The sequence below is a fragment of the Stegostoma tigrinum genome, chromosome 15 (assembly GCF_030684315.1).
Source record: "Stegostoma tigrinum isolate sSteTig4 chromosome 15, sSteTig4.hap1, whole genome shotgun sequence".
In the NCBI taxonomy this organism is placed as follows: domain Eukaryota; kingdom Metazoa; phylum Chordata; class Chondrichthyes; order Orectolobiformes; family Stegostomatidae; genus Stegostoma; species Stegostoma tigrinum.
Genome location: NC_081368.1, coordinates 25,887,099 through 25,913,918, shown reverse-complemented (window position 1 = coordinate 25,913,918; position 26,820 = coordinate 25,887,099). Strand labels below are relative to the sequence as shown.

General features: G+C 39.3%; 1 protein-coding gene across 5 annotated transcripts in view; it reads left to right on the top strand.

Annotated features, from left to right (window-relative positions):
• The window catches only part of atp7a (ATPase copper transporting alpha), an 80,724-nt gene that overhangs the window by 9,842 nt on the left and 44,062 nt on the right, over positions 1–26,820 (top strand). For 4 of the 5 annotated variants that reach the window (XM_048544141.2, XM_048544143.2, XM_048544140.2 and 1 more), the window contains exons 3-6: positions 18,235–18,703; positions 20,347–21,078; positions 24,250–24,492; positions 26,180–26,343. In XM_048544141.2, the coding sequence (XP_048400098.1) occupies positions 18,235–18,703; positions 20,347–21,078; positions 24,250–24,492; positions 26,180–26,343 (1,608 nt within the window). Of the gene's footprint in view, positions 1–13,392; positions 13,774–18,234; positions 18,704–20,346; positions 21,079–24,249; positions 24,493–26,179; positions 26,344–26,820 lie in introns of those variants that run through there. The other variant, XM_048544142.2, reaches the window with a different exon arrangement.

Genomic DNA, 26,820 nt, shown 5'->3' with positions numbered 1-26,820 from the left:
GCTCCACACTTTATTATCTTGGATTGGATTCAGTTGCTCCAGCATAAAGCTGGTACAGGTTAGAATGAATTGAATGACTGCATTCTGTGCTGTAACCTTGTGTACTACTGAGTTTTTCAAGCTGACCTTTAAATACTTATTTGCTTTTCTGTGTGTGTGATAGACAAGGTGCTTTCAGTACAGCTACCATCTTATACAAGAGGAAATTGGCACTGATGCTTGAACCATCATTTATTTTGCATCGTTTTCTGTGACCTTTTGAAAGCTGTGCTGCTCAGTGTTTTGCATTGTTGTCCTTCTGATGTTCATGACTTGGAGCAGATATTATAGTACTAGGTTACCTCTGGTGTTTATCTTGGATTGGGCACTATTTGGAAAGACAATGTCAACTCAGATCTTTGAGAACAAAGGTAATATCCTTACTGACCTGTGCTCCGTGCAAAAGCTTATGGTTTTCAAAAAAAAAACTTGTTTTTAGTGGGAGCGGCATTGTGTAGCAAAGCAATTGGGATCAGGTCATTCAGTACACAGAAAATTAAAAGGTATTATGTATTAACCTTCAAACAACAACATAAACTATTAGTTATGCCAAGAGTCCAAGGAAGTGTCACTAAAGAATTTGTGGCAGATTTTCTTTAAATGCTGGTTCTTAACACATGACATGATAAATTAATTTGACTTGTACTTTGACCATAAAGTTCTCAAGGAATTAGTTGTAAATTAACTCTTTAACAACCCAATCATTGTGCTTGAGAACATACACTGGTGCTTTCAACACATGTAATGATCAAAAACCCAATTAATGACTCAAAGTAGATAACTGAAGTTTCACTTCTGTGCTTTCTATTGCCATTTAAAATACTTGCTTAAATTACTGACAAATTTGTGTTTGATAATCTAAAAATTAAAAACACGTTTTGAAATACATTGACCTTTATGTAGAAGAAAGTATGTTAATATTTCAGGTGTAATCCTCCTTCAGAACTGGCCAAAAAAGATTGTCGAGTTGACCTTGATTTAAAAATAAATCACTTGAAACGATTGCAATATGTTTCAAACAGACAAGGCCTCCAATGATATTCAATAAGCAGCTTCAGATAGTTGAGTACTGCTGAAGCTGCAGCAGGACTACTGGCAATGGATCCTTAATTTAGTATTCAGTTCTTTAACTCGGTGCATAGGTGTTCATAATTGTTACTGCGGAAGGGTTCCTTTGGTGTTCTCATATCTATGGGAGACATGGCTACTGGCAAACAGCTGGGTGGGGAAGGCCTGTTGATCCTGCTGTGCCACTCAATAAGATTGTGGCTGATCTGTTGGTGTTTTAAATTCCATGTTCCCATCTAGCACCAATGCTTTGGTTTCATGTCAGACAAGGGAGTAAATTTACCTCTACCTTATACACATTTCATGACTTTGCTTCCGCTGCCTTCTGAGGCAGAAAGTTCCAACGTTGTACAAACCTCCTGAGGGGCAAAAAAATTGACCTCATCTCTGACCTGAAACCAGTAATGTTAAAACATGTGCCCGTTGGTTCTGGACTTCCCCACAAAACGAAACATCCTTTCCGCGTCCACCTATTCAACACCATTTAGGGTGTTAACATACTTCAATTCAGTTATCCTTTGGTCTTCTATACTCCAGTGGAACTTGTCCAACCTGTCTTCATGAGACAACTGATGTTTTGCAGATTTCAATCTAGTGAACATCCTCTGACTGCCTCCAATGTACTTACATCTTTCCTGAAATAAGGAGACCTACACATAGTGTTTGAGATGTGGTCTCACAAATGTCCTACATAATTGCAGTGTAGTACCCTTACTTTTTATGTTTAATTCCTCTCATAATAAGGGATGGCTTCTGTGAGAACATGTGCAATGGCTGCAGAATCTTATTTTTGGAAAGCATTTACTGATAAATTTCATTTGGTGAGATGTCAAACAATACATCTATTTCCTATAACAGAGCAGTGCTTATGGGACATGTTCCTTATGAAGTCCTGTGCAGCTTGTCATAAATTAGGAAGGTCGATATTAGTCCAAGTGGGGTCCATTTCCATAAGTGTATAAATAGTACAAGTTGCTGCTGGGCCAGTGAATAAAATCTCTACGAGATGGCATACTGATGGTACATGGTAACAGTAATTTGATTTTACTTATTCAAATTTCCTTTTTCCCATTCAATGGGGAATACAGAAGGGCATGTCAGGAGCAGCACCAGTCATTCGTAAAGTGAGGTGTTAGCTTGGTGAAGCTATGAAACAGGATAACTTTCATGTCAAACAGTGTAAGCAGCAATTGATGGACAGAGATAAGTGATCCCAGAATCAGTGGATTAGATCTAAGCTCTGTGGTTCTACCATATCCAAATGTAAGTGATGATGCACAATAAAATAATACCAGAAGAATAATACCACAAATATTCCCAATGATGGAAGTGCCCTAACACAGATCAAATGATAAGGCTGAAGCATTTTCAGCAACCTCAGCCAGAAGTGCCAAGTGGATGATCCATCTTGACCTTCTCCATTACTCCCCAGCATTATAGATACCAATCTTCGGCCAATTTGATTCACTCCCCATGATATCAAGAAACATTGGAGGCGTTGGATACTACAGAGGCACAGGTCAGAAGTCTGGTAAAGTCTGATAAAGCTTGCCTGGTTAGGTACAGCTGTGACAACGCCCAAGAAACTGGACACCACCCTGGATAAAGCAGCCGTCTTACATCCACAAGCACCCACTTCCTCCACCATCAATGCTTAATGTGTGCTATCTACAAGATGCGCTGCAGAAATTCACCAAAGATCCTTAGATAGCATTTTCCAAACTCTTTGACCATTTCCATCTGGAAGGTAAAAGGCAGAAGTTACATGGAAATACTGGCACCTGCAAGTTCCCCTCCAAGCCACTCCCCATCCTGCCTTGGGAATGTAACACCATTCCTTGACTGTTCCTGGGTTAAAGAAGTCCTGCATTCCCTCCCTAACGGCATTGCGCATCAACTGAAAACATGTGAACTGCAGGAGTACAAGAAGACAGCGCACCACCACCTTCTCAAGGGCAACTAAGGACAGGCAATAAATCCTGGCCAGTCAGTGATGCCCATGTCCCATGAGTGAATAAAAGAAATAGCAGTGACCTGGATCATGTCACATATATGTGTGTGTGTGTATATGTGATATATTTTATATATATGCTATATATACTAAAAAAAATTGTGGAAACTTCATTTAAACATTGTCTAGAGGAGACTATGGGCAGCAAGCCGGTGCCACTGATCCTGGTTCTTCACAGCCTCTTTTGTTCCATACCAGGTGGTGTTCCCCTCCTTAAACTTTAGGGTCATCTTTGGCTGCCCCCCCTTGTCTTCAGCTTGGTGTCTTTCTCTTAATTGCTCAACTGGTAGGGCAGATATCTGGGATGCAAATGACACATCTGGCAGCATTTGTTGTCTCTCCATCACAATGAGTCTTGGGTCTCTTTGACCAATCCTCTGGGTTACTTCCTTATTTGTGATACTGTTCCTTCATATGCAGCCCAGCATCTTGTGTAGCTAGTGCAGGTGAAAGGCATTAGTTGACATTATTGTTGTTCGTTCCATGTCTAACTAGCATTGACAACAAACGTCTTCTACCTGCTAAAAGGTAAATTGCGATTGTCTAAATGGCTGTGAATGTTTAGGCAGAAGACATTTGACCTCCAGAAAAGAAAGAGCACCCCTTTTCTCTGCGATTAAAAATGTCTCAAGCTTGAAGAAAGACAGTTCATTTTTCCCATATCAGTTATTGTAAACAGTGGCTCTTGACCAATAAGCCAGAGACTTTAAAAATGTGAATGAATCGCACTGTGCATCCTGCAATCAAGTAAAAGTATCTGAAGATGGAGATTGAGGAGGAACAAGTCAAAAGGATCATTTCAGCTAATTTTCTGAACAAGGGCAGCATTCCCACACCTTCCTTTTATCCATCAGACTCATTTCCTTTGTGTGTGCCTGCTTGTATGTAGGATAAGTTTTAACTTGGAGAGTTACATTGTGACAACTCATAATTATTTACCTGTAGCTAGAATCCATTTAATTGTAATAAATAGTAACTCTTGATTAATGTAGAAACCTGGTCTGGGTTTTCTCTCAACCTGGGTCTAAATGACAAGTAAATTGGGGAATTTTGTGTGTTGTAATAAAATCTTTTAACTTTCGTAACAACTCTGGAAGTTGTGGGGCTTGATATTTAGTGTGCCACCCAGTGAAGTGTTGTCATATATGGCTTTGAAGATGTTAATGTACTCTTCTGGGATGAGTACTGTCTTGTGATGTACCAGAGTGATTGATATTGCAAACCTTCTAGAAATCAATGGAGTTAGTAAGGAATGGCTTCTGGTCCTCCAGTCTGTTTTTGGCATTCCTGTGTGTAAAGATGTGCTACCCTGGAAATTTACCTGATTTTCATCGGTGCTATAACCTGCCTCTGGCTTCAGCCAGAGCTGCACCATGCCCAAGACCTTGCCATCTACTGACAGTGGTGTTATGCCTCCTCGGTCACTGAGGTTCTCTTTTTTTGGCGGCTCTGTTGTGATTGTGTGCTTGATGTGTTTTAACAACTGTTCTGGTATCTCATTGATGTTGGGCGCTTTGTGGTCCTTCAGATTCTTAATTGCTTAGATTTCTATGGCAATATGCCCCATTGTAATGTTTAGCTTCTGGTGCAGTTCTGCTCCTGAACTTAGCTATGCTGCTGGGCCTGGGCTAGTTGAGGATCTTCTAAACGTGTTGTACCCACTTGGCCTTCTGCTTCTTGTCCATAGCATCCTGCTGTCCTCACCCTTGATTGGTAAAGTGTTTTTGTTTCTTGTACAGTCAACTCCCACACAATCCTGCATAGCTTTGTGGAATTATTCTGCCACCCTTGTGCTGAGTATCTGTTTGAGTTGAGTATTATTTCATACGATTGGGTCTGGTATTTTTCTTAACTTGACGTCAGGTTTACTGCACCCTTGTGGTTAACAGACCAAAGCGACATTCGCAATGTCTCTCAATGTGCAGGATGTCACGTCATTGGTTCTCATCTGTCTCAGTATTTGCGATTGTTCCCTCACTGGAAATGAGCGTCCCCATCCAAATTTGCTGTTGACTCAGAGAGGTGGTGTTTTAGTCAGTGTTTATAGAATGAAATTACAAAGATACTGGCCATATCAACGTAATGGAATGCCTGCCACAAACAAAGTTCATATTCATGTTTATTCGTTGTGCTATGGGAGGTGTTACACTAATGGTAAATATGGACTTTGAATTGTGGTATTATCCACTTGTGATACTAGGGACCTTACAGGTTGAAAATGTTTTTACAAACAAAAATGTAGACCTAAAATGGCTGCAGTAGTCATCTGATCACAGGTTGAGATAACAGTGTGGAGCTGGAGGAACACGGCAAGCCAGGCAGCATCAGAGGAGCAGGAAAGTTGGCGTTTTGTGTCGGGACCCTTCTTCAGACATGGGGGAGGGGGAAGGGAGCTCCAAAATATGTAAAAAAAAAAGAGAGGGGAAGGTAGGTGGGTTGGTGATAGTGAGTGCAGGTAGGCAGTGGTGGGGATTGGTCAGTGAAATGCGAGGCGCGGATAGGTGAGAGAGAGATGGACAGGTTGGGTCAGGTCAGTGAGGCAAGGATGAGAGGGAGGGTTGGTCATTGGACAAGGTTGAGGGATTTAAAAATCTCCCCACCCCCTGCCTCATCCCATGACTAAACTCCCCCAATCCGTGCCTTGTTGACCTGACACAACTTGTCCATCTCTGTCTCACCTATCCACGCCTCCCATTCACTGACCAATCCCCACCACTGCTTACCTGCACTCACCTATCACCATCCCACCTACCTTCCCCAGCCCCACCCTTGCTCTTTTTTTTTATTTTGGAGCTCCCTTCCCCCTCCCCCATTTCCGAAGAAGGGTTCTGATCCAAAACATCAACTCTCCTGGTCCTTTGCCTGGCCTGCTGTGTTCCTCCAGCTCCACACTGTGTTATCTCTGACTTCAGCATCGGCAGTTCTTTCTATCTCTGACCACTGAGGCAAGGTTTTGGATATCTACATGGCATAAATAAAGTCATTTGCACTGAAATTGCCATCTTATCAGAAGACAGCAGTAAAACATGGAACTGAGTCAGCATCATGAAGTTCATGTCTCTAGTTTCAATTTGTGCCTGTATGACTTCACATTGAGTGATGAATGGTCGGCTTGCCAGTTAATCAAAGAAAATGGAGCTAATCTCAAGAATGCGGCGAACTAAATTTCAACAACTGCCTTTCTTTCTTCTTGTCTCTGTCAGTTTGTTCCAACATCTTGGAATACAGTGCCTGGGGAAACAAACATGAACCAAGAGCTTGAAGATAACTACAAGCTCCAATACTGCTGAAAGTTCAAGTGACTTATTAAACAACTCTGGTCTCTGGTTAATCCTAAAACAGATGGGTCTCTCAGGACTTGTTTTAAATGTGTAACTATTATTACTTCTATACCGGAGACTCTCCCTTTTAAACTTTTATCACTTTCTTGTGTTTGATCTTGCATTTTTATTGTTTTTCTTGAAGTTAGGAGATAATAAGCTTCCTCTTTCTGTCACTCAAGAAACATTGGCAATTGGCTCTTTCAAATGTAGTTCGCAAGAACATTAATTCAAGATATGATAGCTGCCTGTCAAGAAGTAAAACTATTTGGTACAAACAGCTGTAACATTGTAACATTGTAAAGGATAGGTAGAAATTTTGATTTGTCTTCTGTAAATCACTAAGAATAACTTCTTTAAAATTGCGATTGATGAACAGTTACGAGGCAAAAGTGTAAAAATATATGGGCCAACTAGGAATTAATGATATTGAGTTGCACATTAGCTTCAATCTCCCTGAATAGCAGAACAAACTTGCGGGGGGCTAACTGACCTCTAACTATTCTTATATTTTGCTCTTCCGACAAATGAAGACAGTTTCTGGTTTTCTGTCTAGCTTTAGTGTTCTTGGTGTTCTGAGTTCAAATTGGAGGCAGGATTTGTGTTTTTAACTCTCTTGTGTTCTCTGCTGGAAGGAGATTGTAGATGTGAGAGAATAGAATTTGATTTTTCCTGAATAAGTTTCCTAAATAAATGAGTTGTCACTGTTTAAACTTATGTGAGGAATGGTCATGTGATTCAAGAACAGATGAATTTTTTCACAGCGAAAGTATCCTTCTGAACCAAATAATAGGACAGAAGACAACATATTTGTTGAACATCAAGACTAAGTATGGTTTGGAGGGGTGGGGTGGAGTGGGGCAAGGGAAAGGAATGATGGAAGGATATAAGGTCAAAATATATCAATTTTTAAAAAAATCCACATTCGGGTTCAATTGCAAACAATTTAACTTAATGCCAGTTACATTTCTGGTTATTAAGATTTTTCCATGTGCAAAGTAAGATGCGTTTTGAGGTACTTCCTTCTCCACTGAATACAAATGATGCAGCTTACAATTATGTTCTCTGACTTTTGAGAATGAGATTTTAATTAGCTTGTAATTGATTCATTTTGCTGTCTAAGATATGCCGGAACATAGATTGTCTCATAAGGTGATCCAACAAGATACGGTAGAACTTTGTTTATGTGTAGCAACATTATATTCAGCTTTATATCTAACCTGAAAAGGTTGCAGGTACATGTTAAAATAAAAGTAATTTCAATTTTTTTTTTGGAAAGAAAACCAGAAAATAAGTTGTGCACCTTTTGTAGCATTCCCTGACTGAAATACCATTATCTTAGTCAAGATTCACATATTGAGAATCAGTTAATTTGAATCTTGAATGTACATATGCATTTGTGATGTAGCACTGACTTTTTTTCTGTTGGTTGACCATTACCAGCTTGGAGTGGAAGCACAATAACTGTCTCCAGCATCCTCAGATCAGGGAGGAGAATAAAGTTGATAAGCTTAGTCAGTGGGAGAGAAGTGGATCGAGCTCAGTAGGAGAGGAGATGGGTGGATAGAACCTTCACTGAATCTGGAGCCACCCATCCTTTCATAACAAGCCATCTTGCATCTGCTCATATGATATCAATTTTCTTTTATTCTTTTTCCTTTTCATTTTTTGTTGCTGATCTCTATCAGATATTTCCAGTTTAGATTCAAAATGATGTGGGCTCCATTTTATACAAAAAGTTAAATTCAGCCACCAGTAAGGTTATCAGCAGTACAAGTATACCATTTGTACCCTCCAAAAACCTGCCTCCTCATCTCGATTTAGTTTATTTAAGTTTGTTGTGGACCTGTATTCATAAACATGTTTTTTGTGGCACTGGAGTAACATCCCTTTGACAGTGATTTGAATCTTTATACGGATTGCTGTACCCTGAGTGATGCTGATATTGAATTAGTGTTTTAAATCCTGCACGTTAGGTGATATTTTTGCCCTATGCAATTTAGCCTTGGGATAGTATTGGCCTTTTAACCATTTTCTGATCAATCTTCAAGCATCACTAAATTTGATTTTATCCCTATGAGTCATTGGTTCATATTGGGAGCGTCAAAGGTAGAACTCCGCTTCAGGTCTGTTAAATAGATTTGCAAGACGTAACTAGACAAATCAAATAATCGCTTGCCTTGTTTAGCTTGAGGAAATGTGATTGGATTATGCTGTGACTATTCTGTTTGGTTAATTACTTTATTCCAATTTAAAATGAAAGTACAGTTTATAATCAATTTGTGATTAAATTTTCTTTAGCTATTACCATGGAGATGTTGAAGACCATGTCCTGTTAGCTGAAACAATCTGTTTACAGTAGTTCCTTTGCACTTTAGGACTGCTCAGCATGTACTAGCCCTGAGGAGGGGTGAGGTATGCTGTTGTTCCTTTTGCAGATCATGAATTTTGAGCCTACAGTTAAAATCTTCTGAGTAAGGCTTTTTTGCTCGGCCGAGATACAAAACGCTTGTAACTACGTTTCCATTGTTATCATTTTTAGGCTGGTTCCGGTGCTCTGTGGCAAGTAGCAATTTTGTAATCCTCTCTTGTGCTACATAAAGAATAGAATTGCATCGAATAAGCAGATAACCTTTGTTTCCTTTGGTGGATCCTTTTCTTTTCCTTCCTTACCTCTTCACTTTTGATTGATAATTATTTGTATTGGTGTGTGTTTCTTCTGATGTTGTTATCCCTTCACTTCCTTGCCCAAGTACAGATTTTCCATGTCAGAAATCTGGTAAGGCTATTTGGTAGCAGGAGACATTAAAGCTGTCGAATCCTGCTCTTGCTCCATGTTCAAATCAACATAAATCATCCTGTATTGCTGGTTGAGTGACAGGAATTAAAACATTTGCTAATTCTATTTTTTGCTGACCTCTCTAGCTTCTTTCTTCAGTTTGCAAAGACCAAATGTCACTTGACTGAGATTCGTAAGCTCAGCGAAACAAAAGAAGTCAAGATTTGAACTTGCTTCTTGACTGTGTGGCAGTGTCACAATTAGCTGTGCATTTGCCACACTTTCACGTAATTTTGGGTGCTTCATTTGTAGCCTGATTGGCGTATGTGAATTTTGTGATCAGCTACTCCAGCGGTTCAGTAGATCAAGATGTCAGCACAAAAACTTCAAACTCCGAATTCCGTATGCAACTTTTTGTTTAAAAAAAGGGGCATTCATTTGTATATTTTTGTTTTCCTAAACTGGTAATGATTTCTGTTTTTTTTGGACGTTAAACTTTACATTTTATTTTGGAATTCTCACTTCTGACACATTTTCAGATGGTCTACAATGGTATTTGCACACAGTTGGGCAATGATAAAATCTCAATTCCACTTTTGATCAATTTTTTGTTTTACGGCTGAGCCTTAAGACTGAAAGCAAACCTATTCAGCCGAGTCTGAAACTCTATATCTCGAGCACTGACTCCATCTCCAGACCACTTTAGTGTCCCTGCATAACTGACTTTGAAAACCCACATCCAGTCTGCTTCGAGATAACAAAGTGTATAGCTGGATGAACACAGCAGGCCAAGCAGCATCTCAGGAGCACAAAAGCTGACATGTCGGGCCTAGGCCCAAAACGTCAGCTTTTGTGCTCCTGAGATGCTGCTTGGCCTGCTGCGTTCATTCAGCTACACACTTTTTGTTATCTTGGATTCTCCAGCATCTGCAGTTCCCATTATCTCTCTCTCTCCAGTCTGCTTCAGCCAAGTTAGTGGGACATCACAAATTACATGACCTTCGTTGCTGCCAAAGCTTCATCCATGTTGAGGCTTGTTGGATCAAGTTATTGCCCCTGCTGCCTTCCTAGCTCCAAAGTGTAACTTCCACAGAATGCTTTGACTAAATCTAACCAGTAACAAAAGTGCATTGTGACAAATACCTTCAGTTTCTCCTTGCCCACCAGTGTTTGTGTTTCAACATTTCTTTCCCTCTCTTGTACTCTCTGTACTCCATCCACTGTTGTCTTATAGATGTTGATGTGTAAGTCAATCTTTCTGTCTACAAAACTTCTTCAGCAACAGTGGCCAGCTTACACACCCGGAATAAAAATGAACTGTGATTTGATTGTGAGTGTTTGACATCTTCTTCACTCACCACACGGGGTCTACTCAGTATGGGTGTGTCTTAAACTCGTGCAACAAAGAGCCTTCAGCAATCACACCGTTACACTCTGAAGCTATTAAATTTCTTTGCCTTGTTACTTTTCTCTTTTCAAAAATCTCCTAAAGCTTACTTCTTTAGCTGTGCATTTTGATAATTCTTGTAACTTGTCCTGAATTTGACAATATTCTGCAGTGCCCTGACATAGAATTTGAGGTGCTTTGCAAAGCCAGTGATGTTGAATTCATGTTTTCTGCTAGAAAGTATTGTTAGAATGGACCTCTATTGAAGCATTTGAGGATAACAATGAGGAAAATCATGGATAAAGTTGAGTTTCTAATTTTTGGTATTTATCTAATCATTGATTGTTGCTCAAAAGTTGTAAACTGGTTGTTTTCAAAATCTGCAGGGCATAAAAATTATAATCAATGGATACAATTTCTTGGAATTCTTCTTGCAACTGTTGTCACTGTTTATCTGCAGTGTTTTGTCTTTTTTTTAATGGTTAAAAGTTACTTATTTGTTTCTTTTAAACAGTCTGGAACTCCTGTTTTTCCATTCTTACTTTAACATAATGACTTTCCAAAACTCCCAACTGTACTCCTGACTTGATTTGATTTTATTATTGTCACATACCTAGGTACAGTGAAAAGTTTTGTTTTGTGTGCGGTACAGGCAGATTATACCATTCAATATGCACAATGGTTATAGAACAGTGAGGAATACTGTGTTACAGCTGCAGAAAAGGTGCACAAAGGGTGAAATCAATGGTGAATTTTAAATTTGAGAGGTCCATTCAAAATTACAGTGGGGAAGAAACTGTTCTTGAATTTGTTTGGATGTGTCTGTAAGTTTTTGTATCTTCTGCCTGACAGAAAAGGTTTGACGGCATTGTAACTGGGGTGGGAAGAGTCTTTGACTGCATTGGCTGCCTTCTGAGGCAATGGGAAGTATAGATGGAGTCAATGGAAGGAAAGCTGGCTTGTATGATGGACTGGACTGTGTTCACTACTTTCTTACAGTCTTGAGTAGAACAGTTGCCATACTAAGCTGTGATGCGTCTGGATAGACTACTTACCATGGTGCATCTATAAAAATTAGTGAGGGTCTTTACAGACATGCCAAGTTTCCTTAGCCTCCTGAGGAACTAGAGGTGTTGTACTTTCTTGACCGTTGCATCAGTATGGGTGGACCAGGACAGTTTGTTGGTGCTCGTCACTCCAAGAAACTTGATGCTGTTGACCATCACCATCTCCACCTCGGCTCCATTGATCTAGATAGGGGCGTGCCCTCAACATTGCTTCCTGGAAGTCAATGACCAAGTCTTTCATTTTGCTGAAGTTGAGGGAGAGGTTGCTGTCTTGACACTTCGTCATCAATCGCTATCTCTTTCCTGTATTCTGTCTCATCGTAATTTGAGATTCACCTACAATGGTGGTGTGTCAGAAAATTTGTAGATGGAGTTAGGAAGAAATTTGGCCACACAGTCATGAGTGTCATAATTTCTCAAAGCCTGCCCACCATCAAACTCAATGGCACATGTCAGGAGTGAGACCAAATACCGCCTACCTGTCCTGGATGAATGCAGTTCCAACAACACTCAAAAAACTTGAACCAAACAAAGCAGCTTGCTTGATTGGAAGCACAACCACAAATTTTCACAACTCAACTACAAGTACACAGTAACAGCTCTGCGTACTTTTCCAAAATGCATTATAGAATTTCACCAAGCCATATGCACTTTCAGAATCTACGAATGTTTGTCACCCAGAAGCACAAGAGCAGCAATGGTAACTTAACCACTTGCAAGCTCCCCTCTAAACCACTCACCAGTGTGACTGGAAATGTATTACTATTGCTTCAATGTTATTGAATCAAAATCCTGGAACTCCCTTGTGGACTGTATTGTGGGTGAACCTACACACAAAATAGACTGCAGCAGTTCAAGTTGGCAGCTCAACATCACCTTCTGAAGAACTGTTTGGGATGCAAAACAAATGCTGGCCCAGCAAGTGATCCCTTATCTCAAGATTGAATAAAAAGAATGTTTTGTTTTGTAATAACTGATACGTGATGGTGTCACAATTGTTGATTTTGCACTTCATTGAAAGGAAGAAAAAATATATGCTTTCAGTTGTAATTCAGTTACTTCTGGAAAATATGATGTTTCAAATGTCAGGTGAGGGCAGGGCAGGGCAGGGCGTGTCTCTGATGCTGTGTTTAATCTAATAGCCTGCTAGTCATCTCCTAAGTGGATGCATTTGTAAGTGAAGGAATAGCTACCTGACTAGATAACCAAAGGGCTGTGGTGTTGTCGGTGAATTCAGGAGGGCGAAAATACAGTCCTCATATTTATGGGGTTTTATACTCTGAGTCTCGCCATTTTGCTCTTACTTGTATATTGCAAGTCAAAGACTTTTCCCAGACTACTTCTGTACATCCTCTTAGTGCAATCTTTTTTTTTAAATCAAATTGCTTAATTCAAATTATTTGTTACTTCAAGTTGAAATCTTTCTTTCTAAAAAAAAATTGTGTGCTGCAGTACTTGAATTGCTCACGTGAAAAGTGTGGTGCAATAGAATTTGAGAATTGATCAGTCTATTAAGAACATGCTTCAGGTAATGAACTTTGCTTTGTTGTTCATTGAAGGGCAGGTTGCCTGTCGCTGCCAGGCACATAGAGTACAAAATAATTGGAGGATTCGTCTGACGATAGCTCAGAGCATTTTTATTGGTGTTGTAATGAAAAAAATTGTCTATTTCCTGGATACAGTACTTTATTCCAGATTGACCAGCAGCAGTTCAACATTTGCCAAGTAGCTGAAACCTGATGCTTTTAAATCTTTTGCATAGATGTTGTTTGGTGGAGCGATTGAAATTATCTTGGCAGTTAGACTGTCAAATTTCCTCAGCTGTTTGTGCTGCTTTGCGTGGAGAATTATTGCCAAACACTGACGTAGACTGGTAGTTATCAGAACAAAAAATTGGAATAACATTGCAGATTCCTGTAACGTGGCGAAAGAACTGAAGACCTTGCTGACTTTCATGTACTCCCCATCTGCATTTTATTAAAAAGTGAGGCGATTCCTAAGCTAACAACGCTGGACTCTTGCTCACTTTTTTGATATCTGCTTCACAGAGAGGACCATAAAAGAAATCCAGCATGTCAGTTCAGCAGATCTCCAGCCATAAGGTTAGGTTCTCTTTACAAATCTATAGACTTTTCTATCTGTCTGTTTCTGTTGAGGACCAGCTTGGGAGACAAATAATTAAAATTGATTTTTTTAGTCTAGCAGCGAGCATTAAAATCAGTTTTGGCCCTGTTCTTGCTTGAGTACTAGCTCAGGTATTTACAGTCGGCTTTTGCCAACTGCTATTTATGAGAACTGAACTGATTTTTCTTTTGGTTTTCGTTTTTTCCTTGCTGTGTGATTAGGATTTGCTTATATAAGACAAATTAACATTTCAATACAGTCAAATTTTAATGAGAACATGAGCATCTACTATTTTTACAAAGTAACCTCTTAATGTGCAGATTTGTATGTTTATTTTTGGTGGATTTGTATTCTGTACACTATTTAAAAGTTCAACCTGAACTCTGCAAAGTTTATTCTTTTCACTAATGGACGGGAAGAAGTGCTTGCTTATTTTGTTAGTGTAACATAACAAAGTAGTGAAACTGAATTATTTAATGTTAAGCTGAAGGTAGCACTTGAATTCAGCCTTGATATTGCACTTAATGATTGAAATAAACTGAGAGGGAAGATTGAAGTGATTTCACACCATCACACATTTGCTCTGAAATTCAGTTGGGGTGGATATTACTTGTAATAGAAGCAATTACGGCAACTGCTTATTTTCTGTTCCTCCCAAATTCTGTTTCCCTTTCTCCAGCTTTCTACTTTACTGCCTCAGAAAATCAATATTTCATTCAGGTGTAAAGTTTCATGGACCTGGATCTCATAAATGCATTAGAAATATGAGCTGCACCATCGTTTAGTAAGATTATGGCTGATTTTGATTTTAACCTCAACTCCACATTACTGCCTGCTCTCTTTTAATCCATGATTCCCCTAAAGTTCAAAAATCTGACTTAGCCTTAAAGAATATCTCCAGGCTTTGAGGCGAGACAATCCCAAAGATGCAAAACAGGGACCTACTCCTACAAACCTTTTCTGTACCGATCTGAAGGCAGTATATCCTTCCTTAGATTTCAAGTCTTTTGCCCATGTACTTTGTGTGAGGCAAGATATTAATTATTTGTACACTGCTTGATCTTGGAAGATGTTACCATATTGCATCAATCTTTTATCACCTTACTCAAACTTTGAGGGTTGGGGGATGGTTTGTCAACATAGTGCGCAGTGGCTTGCTGTTTGTTAGTGCCAACCTGACATTTGATCAATCACAAGAGTAGACCACTTGGCTCTTTGAGCCTGCTCTGCCATTCAATAATATCATGGCTGATCTGATTTTAACTTCAAGTCAACATTCTTGTATATTCCTGAAACTCTTTCATCCCCATGGTAATCAAGAATCTTTTTACCTCTGCCTTTTAAAAAAAAGAAAGATTCTGCATCCATGCTTTTTGAGGAGGGGAATTCCAAAGATACCCGATCCTCAGAAAACTGAACTTCATATTCTTCAAGCAAGTGGCTATTTTATCAGATTATTAAATCAGTATAAGACAAGGGGATCAAGACCCATCTCGTTATGAATTACTGAGACCACATTTGGGGTCCCATATGATTTGACATTGAATTGAGAAAATACAGGAGACCTGTTAATGTCTCTGGTATATATGCGTTCAGAAATGCCTTAATCCAGTCAGATTCTCTGGCATCAGCAGTTCCGACTATCTCGGAAACAGGGCAGACTTTTTCACTGGCATTCATTTGTGCGTTATACTAGTTTAGAAGTGGTGTTGATGAGCTAAGAGGATTTTGTTATACTGTACAATTCACTGTTAAACAAAGGACAGAAGGCATCACAACAAGAAGAAATAGCTAGTCCTCAAATTCCTATTTAAAAAAGAATAATGATCTTAAATAGATGAATTATGAAACTATTCAATAAGCTGAAATTCCTTCCAGCAAATGAAGTGACACTATGCAAACAATTACAAGTTTGTAATATTGCCAAAGATTATTTGATTTGAGATTTAACAAGTGTAGCTCAGTTTTCTTATTAAAAGATCAATCTATTTCATGCCGTTTACATCTAAAACAATGTTGTATTCAAGAGGCTTAAAAGTGAAAATCTGCCACATCGAAAATGTGAAAAACGCATAGCATATCAGTCAACATTTGGGGAAAAATGTTAATATTTCACAAACTCTTCATCAGAATTAGATATCTTGCTTTATTGATCTTTCGTGCTAATGTGTGTGCATCATATGGTCTGTATTTCCATTATTTTGGACAGAAAGACATGGTGTTGAAGCTTCTCATCTTGCTTTCAAGAACCAATGCAAAACCACCAAATTTAGACAAGTTGACTCTGGCTGAGGTGTTTCCATGGAGATATCAACAGGGCCTATGGCCCCTCTAAACTCATGGGAAATCCAATAGAGACATTTGAGTTTGAATACATTCCTTCTGTTTATAAAGATTGGGTACCTGTATATATTATCACTTGCAAGTATAAGTGAGCCCGACTGATGATCTTAAGTTTGTTGATAGTTCTCCATTGTTTTCTCTATGACAGTGCCTTGGCCAGTTAGTGACTTGCCAGACAATCAATATCTTTTGCTCTTGTATTATCAATTGCTGTGATATTTTTTGAAATTTGAAATTTTGCTTTCCTTTGTTGTCCTGATTTAGTACAAGATGGAAAGCATTGGCAACATAAGAACTAGGAGCAAGAGAAGGCACTTCAGCTCCTTGAGCCTGCTGTGCCAGTTGATATGACTGTGACTGATTTCGTCTTGGCCTCAACTCTACTTTCCTGCTGGCTCTCCGTAACCCTTCAACCCATTACTAATTAAAAATCTGTGTATCTCCTCCTTAAATTTAATCAATGTCTCATCATCCACTGCACTCTGTAGTAGTGAATTCCATAGATTCATGACCCTTTTAGGGAAATTAATTCTCCTCATCTTTGTTTTAAAACTATACCCATTAGCCAAAATTGTATGCAATACTTCAGGTGGGGTCTCACTAATGTCTGCACTCCTCTACTTTTATATTCATTTACCTACTTTTGTACTGTATCTCGACTCCGCTGTGTAATGTGTCTCTAACATGTACTTCTTTTCAGCAACATTCAAGTTTTGCGCGACCAAATTATTCATGTACTTTATATGAAAGCTTGTTGCTTGGAAAAGACGCATTTTGTCACCTTTTTTCTGCCTTGCGCTCATGAGACAATTTGCAAGAATACTACTAATAGGGGAAGTAAGTATTTGTACTGTATGAGAGGAAAGTGTTGATCAATTGTCAAGTTAACACTAGTAGAGGTGTTGTTATGGACAATGCAGTAGTTAATGATGTTTGATAGTTTACTGCCAGATTTTTTTTAGATTTTAACCCAGGCAGGTTGGGTCTGTTTGGCTAGGGCAATGCCCAAGAAATGATCCCCGAAAATGACTATTGTCCATTTTGTTGAGTTGAAGTTTATTCTTTTGGAAGTGGTTTTCCTTCTTTGTTTTCAGTTGTGCATAGGTGGTTTTACTGTGATAGAATGAGGGATGGGGGTAGAAAAGGATTTCTTCAAAAGGAAGATAACAGTCCTTGTGTTGCGCAGTAAGTCGGGCAGTGATGAAAACAGAAATTGCTTGAGCAAGTCAAGCATCTGTGGTTGGGAAGAAAGCAGAGAGAAAATTTTGAGCCCAGTGACCTTTCGTCAGAATACAGTTGGATTCTTTTGTGCTTCTGTGCTTCAGGTTTATGTTCTCGTTGATGTTTGATTCTCATTCCAGATGAGTTGTGTTCCTGAGGAAACCTAAAGAGCCTTGAGTATGGAATAGGGATCAAATTAGGCATCTCTTTAACTAATTAGCTCAGCATCCCATCAGAAAGTATGTTTACTCATTGGAAAGGAGCTGGTCATAGATTAAAAACTATGCTAGCCCAGCTTTGTTGGGCTAAATGTTGGCAAGGACAAGCTGAGCACCGCATTTATTTGTCTTTGCTGTTTTCTGCAAAGTATTAGCAATACAGGCAGTCCCCAGTTTACAAACATGTTCTGTTCCTGGTATGTTTGTAGGTCAATTTGTACACAAGTCAGAACAGATAGCTTTTTGTAAGTATGAGCAAACATTCACATGTTGGATTTTTAAAAATTGATGGATAATAATACGGGATCTTGCCTCTAAGTACAAGCATTTATAAATCAGACATTCCTAAATCGAGGACCACTTGTAGCTTGGTTTTGCTAAATTTGACATCTCCAGAGGTGAGAGAAATTTGGAAGCGTCCTGATTTATTTATTTCTTTATTTCAGATGCTTCTGAGCACGAGTATACTTTTAAAATAGGCATTATTCTTGTGTCAGGTGAATTACTGTTGCGAGCTTGAACAGCGGAGCAGTTTGCTATGCAGCTGGGAATGTTAATGTTTTATTTTCTTTGTTGGGTAGAAATTATATTTCTTCTGCCTTTCTAGCTTTTGAGTCTACCCTTTTAAAGTGCTTTGATTTTTGTTTTTCTCTACAGGTCTCACTTGAAAACCATAATGCTGCTATCACGTACGATCCAGAGTTTCAGACCCCAGAGTCACTGCAGGAAGCCATCGATGACATAGGATTTGAAGCTACATTAATAGACACAAATCCAGTGCTTATCCCCCAAGAATTACCCCTTCTCAGCAATGAAAGGGGACTCGCTCCTCAGCCTGACCTCAAGATTGCAAACCAAGTGCCCAATGCTAATGACACAGAGAGAAAAAGGCTACTTGATGAAAATGATTCCGCCTTCTCCTTTATCCCCACTACAACAAGTTTTAAAGAGGAAATCATTGACAGTTCTGCAGTGGACAAGAAGTTGTCAATGTCTGAAGACATGTGGTCAATCCAAGGCAGTGAAATGGTGGTGAAGATGAGGGTTGAAGGAATGACTTGTCATTCCTGTTGCAGCACGATTGAAGGCAAAATTGGGAAGCTGCAAGGTGTTCAACGCATTAAAGGTGATCTTAAAGAAAATCATTGTTTCTTTGACGTTTTCTTGGTACTGACTTGTAGATGTTTGCTCTGACAAATAGCTCTGCCAATATTGTTCTTTTAAGTGGATGGGCAAAGGAGGTTACAGAACAGGTAAAATAACGAATCAAAATGGGTTTCTTCTGCCTACAATTGGAGAGTTGAGTTTACTCAAACACATAAACTGAAATAGATTTCACGTGGTTTAATTAGGTTACAAGCAAATACCAAGACATTATATTGTGTCTTTGCTCTGAGTTAGAGTTTGTAAATTCATTTGTTGCCTCTACAGGGAGGGCAGTTTATTTGTCTTTAAAAATAAACCTTTACTGCTAAAAGTAAATCTTTAGATACACCCTAGTGATACATGTTAATTACCTGATTTTTACTAATCAAAAAATGGCAAGATAATGCTCACAGCAACATGATTGGGATCATAGTTATATTTGCACTTCAGAGGACAGGAGTGCTTTCCAGTATGAACATTCTCAATGAATGCATTAGTTACTATTCTTGCTCATCTTGATAGCAACAAGAGAATATAGTTGAGGAAGGGGCACTTGATCAAAACATTAATTGTGATTTCTGCCCACAATGTTTTTGCAGCAATTTCTGTTTTTGTTGCAGATTTACAGCATCCGCAGATTTTTTTTTGTTTTAACTATAGTATAGTTTTCTGTAATTGATTTTGGAGATTATTTGCCATCTATCTCAAATCTGACTAAAGTCATAGGTATCTAAGTATTGTATGTGCTGAAGATTTTATTTCAATTTATTCTGCATTTCCTGGCTATTTTAGTTATGACTGGGTGCAGTTCTGTGTTTTGCTGCATGACTTTGCATCATGTAACTGGGTGAGGGAGGTATAAATATTACAGGGCTTGTTCACTGTTTGAAAATGTATGATTTTTCTGATCTAAATTATTGGGAAATAATTAGAGAGAAAAAATTGAAGTGATTTATAAATAGAACTGAATGGACACGTGAAAATTACAAAGAAAACATAGATTAAAATTTCAGATGGTAGCTTCAATTTTAATAAAGCATCACTCTTGAAATATAAAGATGTTTGTTGAACTGTGGTACATTTTCCTTGGTACATTTTCCTTGTATTTTTGTTGGCACTTTCTCTTTGGCTGAGGTGCTGACTGTTGCTCGGCTCAGTTCCACAGGTACTTGGAGCCCTCTGGTATTTTGGCCAAGGGGCGTTCTTCAAATGTGAGCATGGATGGTAAACATTAACTGAATCATGGTCTGTGTGAAGATGGGAGAGTTGAGCATGATTATATTCTTGGCTGGTGTGCTCAAAATGCACTCTTGAACCATATTGCAGCCAAAGCATGACACTTCTTATTTGTTGTTCACCTCTCACCCAAAACCAATTAGAGTTTCTCAATCTGCTGAATTTGTTGCTCTCAGCTTGGATTTAATCCCGAGACTTTCTGCTTGCTATGGCCTAGTGCAAAATCTGAGTTTTTGTCTATTGCACCATTGAGAGGGTAGGATGTTTTGGCCTATTTTATCAAAAAATTCATGTTCTACAAGATCTTTTATCTAAGCTTGCGTAATTTAAAGACTACCTGAATGAATTTAATTAATATTAACCAAATCTTTCTTTTTAACTATTAAGTTTCTTTGAATAGTCAAGAAGCCACAATTGTGTACCAAGCCCACCTCATCACACCAGAGGACCTCAGGACTCAAATCGAAAGTGCTGGATTCAATGCCACAATCAAAACCAAGGCCAAACCGCTGAAGCTTGATCTTAACATTGAACGTCTAATATATGCAACTCAGGTGACCAAACCCGATCCATGGGAGGTGAATAACAGATTCACAAACTTGATCCTCAGAATAGATGGCATGCACTGTAATTCCTGCGTAACGAACATTGAGAGTAACTTGTCAGAACTTCCAGCTGTACACAACATCAAGGTTTCTTTGGAATCCAAGAGTGCCACGATTCAGTACAACTCTGCCATGATTACTCCAAATGCCTTAAAGCAGGCTATCGAGGCCTTGCCACCTGGAAATTTCAAAGTTTCACTCCCTAATGAATGTCATGATGACCGGTCTTCACACAGTGTTACTGAACATCCTTTAGTAACTTCACCACAGATAGGGTCCGTGGATTCAAGGAGGCATCAGTTGAACAGTGTGACGGTGATTGATATTAAAGGAATGAATTGTGATTCTTGTGTGAAAACTATTGAAGAAAATATTTCAAACAAAAGTGGAGTGATCTCAATTCATGTTTCTCTTGCACAGCACAATGGAGTTGTGGAATATGATCCTCTATTTACCAATCCTGAGGAACTGAGGGAGATCATAGATGATATGGGATTTGATGCCATTCTTCCTGGTAATGTTTTGTAATCTTAAAAATAAATTTTCCTCTCTTGTTATTGTTTTCAGTTTCGAAACTCTGCACACCCGAATTGATCATCCTTCCCGAGTCTCTTGATCTTAAGGATGAGTTGCATTGTTCTTTCTATATCATTACCACCCCTGTTTGTGCCTCCTGACAGCATGCCATGTTTAGAGGGGAAGTCCTGTCGTTTTTGTTTCTTCTATGTTTAGAGTGCGCTTTGCTTAGGCACAGTACTGTCAAGAGAGAATTTAACTTATGCAGTAACATTACAATGCTGATATTACCCTGTTGAGTTTGTGTATCTCTTGACCAAACGTTAAGGAAATCTTTAGTGTTCTGCTCATATAGGAAGCAAGTCCCACTTAGTTACAGCACTGCAAATGATAGAAGAGGGCCATGCAGCCTCAGTCAGCTATAAATGTGAGCTTGCAGAATCTATCTTGGGTTCACCGATCTTGACTAGAATGTCAAGAGGTACTTCTTTCAGGGCTATAAAGTTAATTCGAGGAGAGAAATAAGCTGAGTCTCTTACGGCCATGTTCTGTATGTTTGATTCCTGCAGAAAGTGAGTGTACTATTTCAAAAAGTAGTCAAGCTAGTTGTGACGTCACCTTTCTTTAGTCAGTAGTCTGTAAATGCTCACTGTGAAGACTCGTGGCTTGGATGAGAGACCAGGGCAACAAGAACTGTAAATTGCTATGAGTCATAAAGCTAACAGCATAGAAAGAAACAGACCCTAGCTCGTTCATGTTGACCAGATAGCCTGAGTTAATGTAGTCCCATTTGTCAGCATTTGGCCAATAATCTTCTAAACCCTTCCTTCTAATACTCATCCACATGCATTTTAAATGTTGTAATTGTCCCATCCTCCGCCACTTCCTCTGGCAGCCCATTCCACACATGCACCACCCTCTGTTTAAACCTATGCCTACTATTTTGGACTCACCCACTCCGGGGGAAAAGATCTGGTCTATTCTTACAATCCAAGTTAAAATGGTTTTAAATTGGGTCAGTAGAAGGAGAATGCACATTCTATTTTGCACAGAAATCCTTTCATAAATGAATCTGAGATGCTAGGGAAGCGATTGCTGGGCCCCTTGCTGAAATATTTGTATTACTGATAGCCACAGGTGAGGTGCCAGCACACTGGAGGTTGGCCATTGTTGTACCACTATTTAAGATAGGTCGTAAGGAAAAGCCAGTGAATTATAGGCTGGTGAGCCTATCGACTCACCTCATGATTTTATAAACCTAGAAGGTAACCCCTCAGCTTCCGACACGCTGGTGAAAATAGCCCTAGCCTATTCAGCTTAGCCCTGTAGCTTACATCCTCCAACATTGGCAACATCCTTGTAAATCTTTTCTGAACCCTTTCAAGTTTCACGAGATCCTTCCGATAGCAGGGAGACCAGAATTGCATGCAGTATTCCAAAAGTGGCCTAACTAATGCAACATGACCTCCAACTCCTATACTCAATGCACTGACTAATAAGGGCAAACATACCAAATGCCACTTTCACTGTCCTGTCTACCCACAACGACACTTTCAAGGAACAACGAACCTGCACTCTAATGTCTCTTTGTTCAGCAACGCTCCCAGGACCTTACCGTTAAGTGTATAAGTCCTGCCTTGATTTTCCTTTCCAAAATGCAGCACCTCACATTTATCTAAATTAAACTCCATCTGCCACTCCTTGCCCCATTGGCCCATCTGATCAAGATCCCATTGTACTCCGAGGTAACCACCTTCACTGTCCACTACACCTTTTGATTTTGGTGTCATCTGTAAACTTACTAACCATACCTCCTATGTTCATATCCAAATCGCTTGCATAAATGACTGAAAGCAGTGGACCCACGACCGATCCTTTTGGCACACTGCTGGTTACGGGCCTCCAGGCTGAAAAGCACCCCTCCACCTCCACCACCACCCACCTTCGAGCCAGTTCTGTATCCAAATGGCTAGTTCTCCTTGTACTCCATGTGATCTACCATGAGGAACCTTGTTAAATGCCTTACTGAAGTCCATATAGATCATGCCTAACACTCTGGTCTCCTCAATCCTCTTCGTTCCGACTTCAAAAAACTCAATAAAGTTTGTGAGACATAATTTCCCTTGCACAAAACTATGTTGACTATCCTTAATTGGTTTTTGCTATTTCAAATACATGTGGATCCTACCCATCAGGATTCCTTCCAATGACTTGCCCACCACTGATGTCAGGCTCACCAGCCTATAATTCACTGGCTTTTCCTTACGACCTATCTTAAATAGTGGTACAACAATGGCCAACCTCCAGTGTTCTGGCACCTCACCTGTGGCTATCAGTAATACAAATATTTCAGCAAGGGGCCCAGCAATCGCTTCCCTAGCATCTCAGATTCATTTATGAAAGGATTTCTGTGCAAAATAGAATGTGCATTCTCCTTCTACTGACCCAATTTAAAACCATTTTAAACTTGGGGAGCTGATGGTCCAATGATATTAATGGACTATTAATCCAGAGACTTGGGTAATGTTCTGCGGACACAGGTTCAAATCGTACCCTGGCAGATGATGGAATTCCATAAAAATCTGGAATTAAGAATCTAATGACCATGAAACCATTGTTGATTGTAAGAAAAACCCATCTGGCTCACTAATGTCCTCGAGGGAAAGAAACGCTGCCATCCTTTCCTGGTCTATCTATATGTGACTCCAGAATCATAGCAGTGTGGATGACTCAACTGCCCTCTGGGCAATTCAGGATGGGCAATAAATGCTGGTCTAGCTAGCCTATGAATCCTCCTCATGCCATGAATAAATGAAAAAAAACTCTCAAGCTCTTCAGTTAGTTGTAAGGATCTATATGGTTTAGTTTTACACCAACTTTGCCGTTCCTAGTAAGCAGAGTGGCAGTAATACAGTGGCACGCTCCTTAAATGATGGTTGATGTGCAAAATGGAAATGTTACACAAGCATACAAGGGCAAGTCTCCTAGAACCAACGATAAGGGTAATACTCTGTAGGGAAGCCCTGCGTTATAACAGTGTATTTTGTCTCTGAGTGACTCCCTTAATATCTGACAAGTGAGAAAGTGGAGTTGTCATGGTCTTGATGAATTCTGATACACATTTTGTAATGCAAAATGTAATGAAAATGTTATGCAAATTGTATTGCAGCAAGTACAGAACCTGCAGTGTTACCAACAGAAGTTTTCCCCAAAGTCTCTGTTAAAGGGAAAAACATGAGGAATGGTCTATGTGAAACTGGGATGGTCTCAATGCAAGGAGAGATGCAGGAGTTGAGCATCGGTCGGCAGAGCACAGAAGCTCCACTGCCAGAAAAATGCTTTATTCAGATTACTGGCATGACCTGTGCGTCGTGTGTGGCTAACATTGAGAGGAACTTAAAGCAGGAAGATGGTAAGAAATTTGTTCTATGTCTTCTATGGGGTTTTTTTCACTACAAATGTGTTTCTTGTCTTAATTTTGGTTTCTTCTGTCTACCCTCTGAAATCTCGCCAATTGGAGCACTCTCTTGAGCAAAAGTGGTTTCTTCTTTTCCATCAACACCTGAAGCTACTGATTATTTGGCATTGTGTAGCTCATCTGCACCTTTCCTTTTGGGTATAATATGAACATTGATAGGATATTGGTTAACAGACAGGAAGTGGACATTGGACATAAGTAGGACATTATCAAGTTGACAGACGACAAATAGTGGAGTGTCACAAGAGTCGGTGTTGAGGATTTAGCTATTTACAATCTGCATTAACAATATAGGTGAAGAGATAGAAAGAATGGAAAATCATGATTGCTGATTTTGAAATTTTTTAAAGCATATAAGTTAGAGATTTATTAAAGCGAAGTCAGTGATTTAATGTAATTAGATTTTTAGAAGTTTCCCACAGGAAGTCGATTTAGCAGAATTAAAACACATGGGACAGGAGGTAATGTACTGGCATGAATTAAGGATTAGCTAATGGATGTGAAATAGAGGGTAGGACAATATGGGTCACTCTTGTGTTGGCATGCTGTGAAAAGTGTGCTGCCACAAGGATCAGCCCTTGATACCTGCTGTTCAAATATATATTGATTTATTTGGATGTGGACACTAAATATAATATTTCCAAGTTTGCAGATAATCCAAATCCATGTGGAAACATAGGTTGTGAGCAGGGAAAATACAAGATTAAGTTTCCCAGTTTTGAGGTTCTGATAAGAAGTGAGATATAGCTGGAAATTACTTGATGGATTTCAACTCCAGCAAAGTGAAATTATAAAGAGCAGCTGGTGCAAATTGGGTGGCTTACTTAAGGGATGGAAAGACTGAAAAAAATGCAGTGCCAATAGTAGAACTGATATTGAAAAGCTGAAATCTTTGTATAAAGGTTTAAAGATTGAAGACTTCATGTGAGAAAGATAAGGAGTTGCAGTTAGCTATCTTCACTGCGGTCTGTGGATCAGAAAACTGAGGATCCATTTGCAGGGGGCAGAGCTGAGACCAAGGTTTGAGTTTTGAGATCAGTCTGGAGGGGATAATGGTGTTGAAGGTGGAGCTGTAGTCAATGAGCTGGAGTCTGACGTTAGGTGACTTTGTTACCCAAATGTTCCAGGGATGAGTGCAGGGCTAAGGATATGGTATCCGCTGTGAACCTGTTATGTCGGTAGGCAGGCTGGGAGACTGGAGTTGATGTGGGCTTGTGAATTTCTTGAATGATTTAAATAATTATATTGTTAAGTTCCCAGCAGGGCATTCTGTTCCTCCTATACAAAAGATTAAACCCTCAAGGGATGTCTGCGTGGGAAATGTTTGGATGAAAATTTGTATATGTTTATATGAAATTTTCATCACTTATTGACATGTTCTGAGACTGAGCACAGAGCCCAGACTGTTACTTTAGCTGAGATCACTGGAGACTTGGGATCCTGGACTGCATTTTTATCTCTATTAGTCAAAAAAAAGCAAATCTGGCCATATTTGAGAAGTGTTAGCAGCATTTGGGTGTTGATGGTAAATGAGCACAAATGCTGAAATTATTTTGAGCTTTTCAGCTTGAGCTGTACTTTTGTAGTTTAATGTAAGTTTTTTACTTTTGATTCTGTCAAGGGATATATTCTGTATTGGTTGCTCTGATGGCTGGAAAAGCAGAAGTGAGGTATAACCCAGGTATTGTAAAGCCCCTAGATATTGCAGACTTAATAAAGGAGCTGGGCTTTGGAGCCTGTGTGTTGGAGGACTACGATGGATCAGATGGTCAATTGGAACTTGTTGTGAGTATTCAGTTCAAATATTGCTAAATTGTTCACTGCTTCAAGGGAAGAAATTCCAACCACTCAAAAAAAATCACAGTGCGATACATAACTAGTGCCACACCTGATCTGTTTAGATGTTTTAAATTGATGTTGCAGGAACTGTGACACTATCTATAAGTTCAGTTACTCAAGTGAGATAATCAGTGAGCAAAATGGTGACTGGTGTGGAGAAATCTGCACTTCTCTGCTGAAGGTGTACAGTATGCTGGCAGAGTTAGGCTGTTTCTGTTCACCTTTCCCCATCTTCCATGATGGAGCAAGCTAATTCTTGCAATGCCTGACGAGTGAGTCAATAACACTGGGTCACAGATGAGTTCTCGTCGAGAAAAGCATGTTTGTGGTTAGAACAAGAGTCACCTCGACTTTTGCAGTTTAATGGTTTCTAAGAAGTAATTTGTAGAATCATATGATTACAGCAGAGAGAAAGGTCAATCA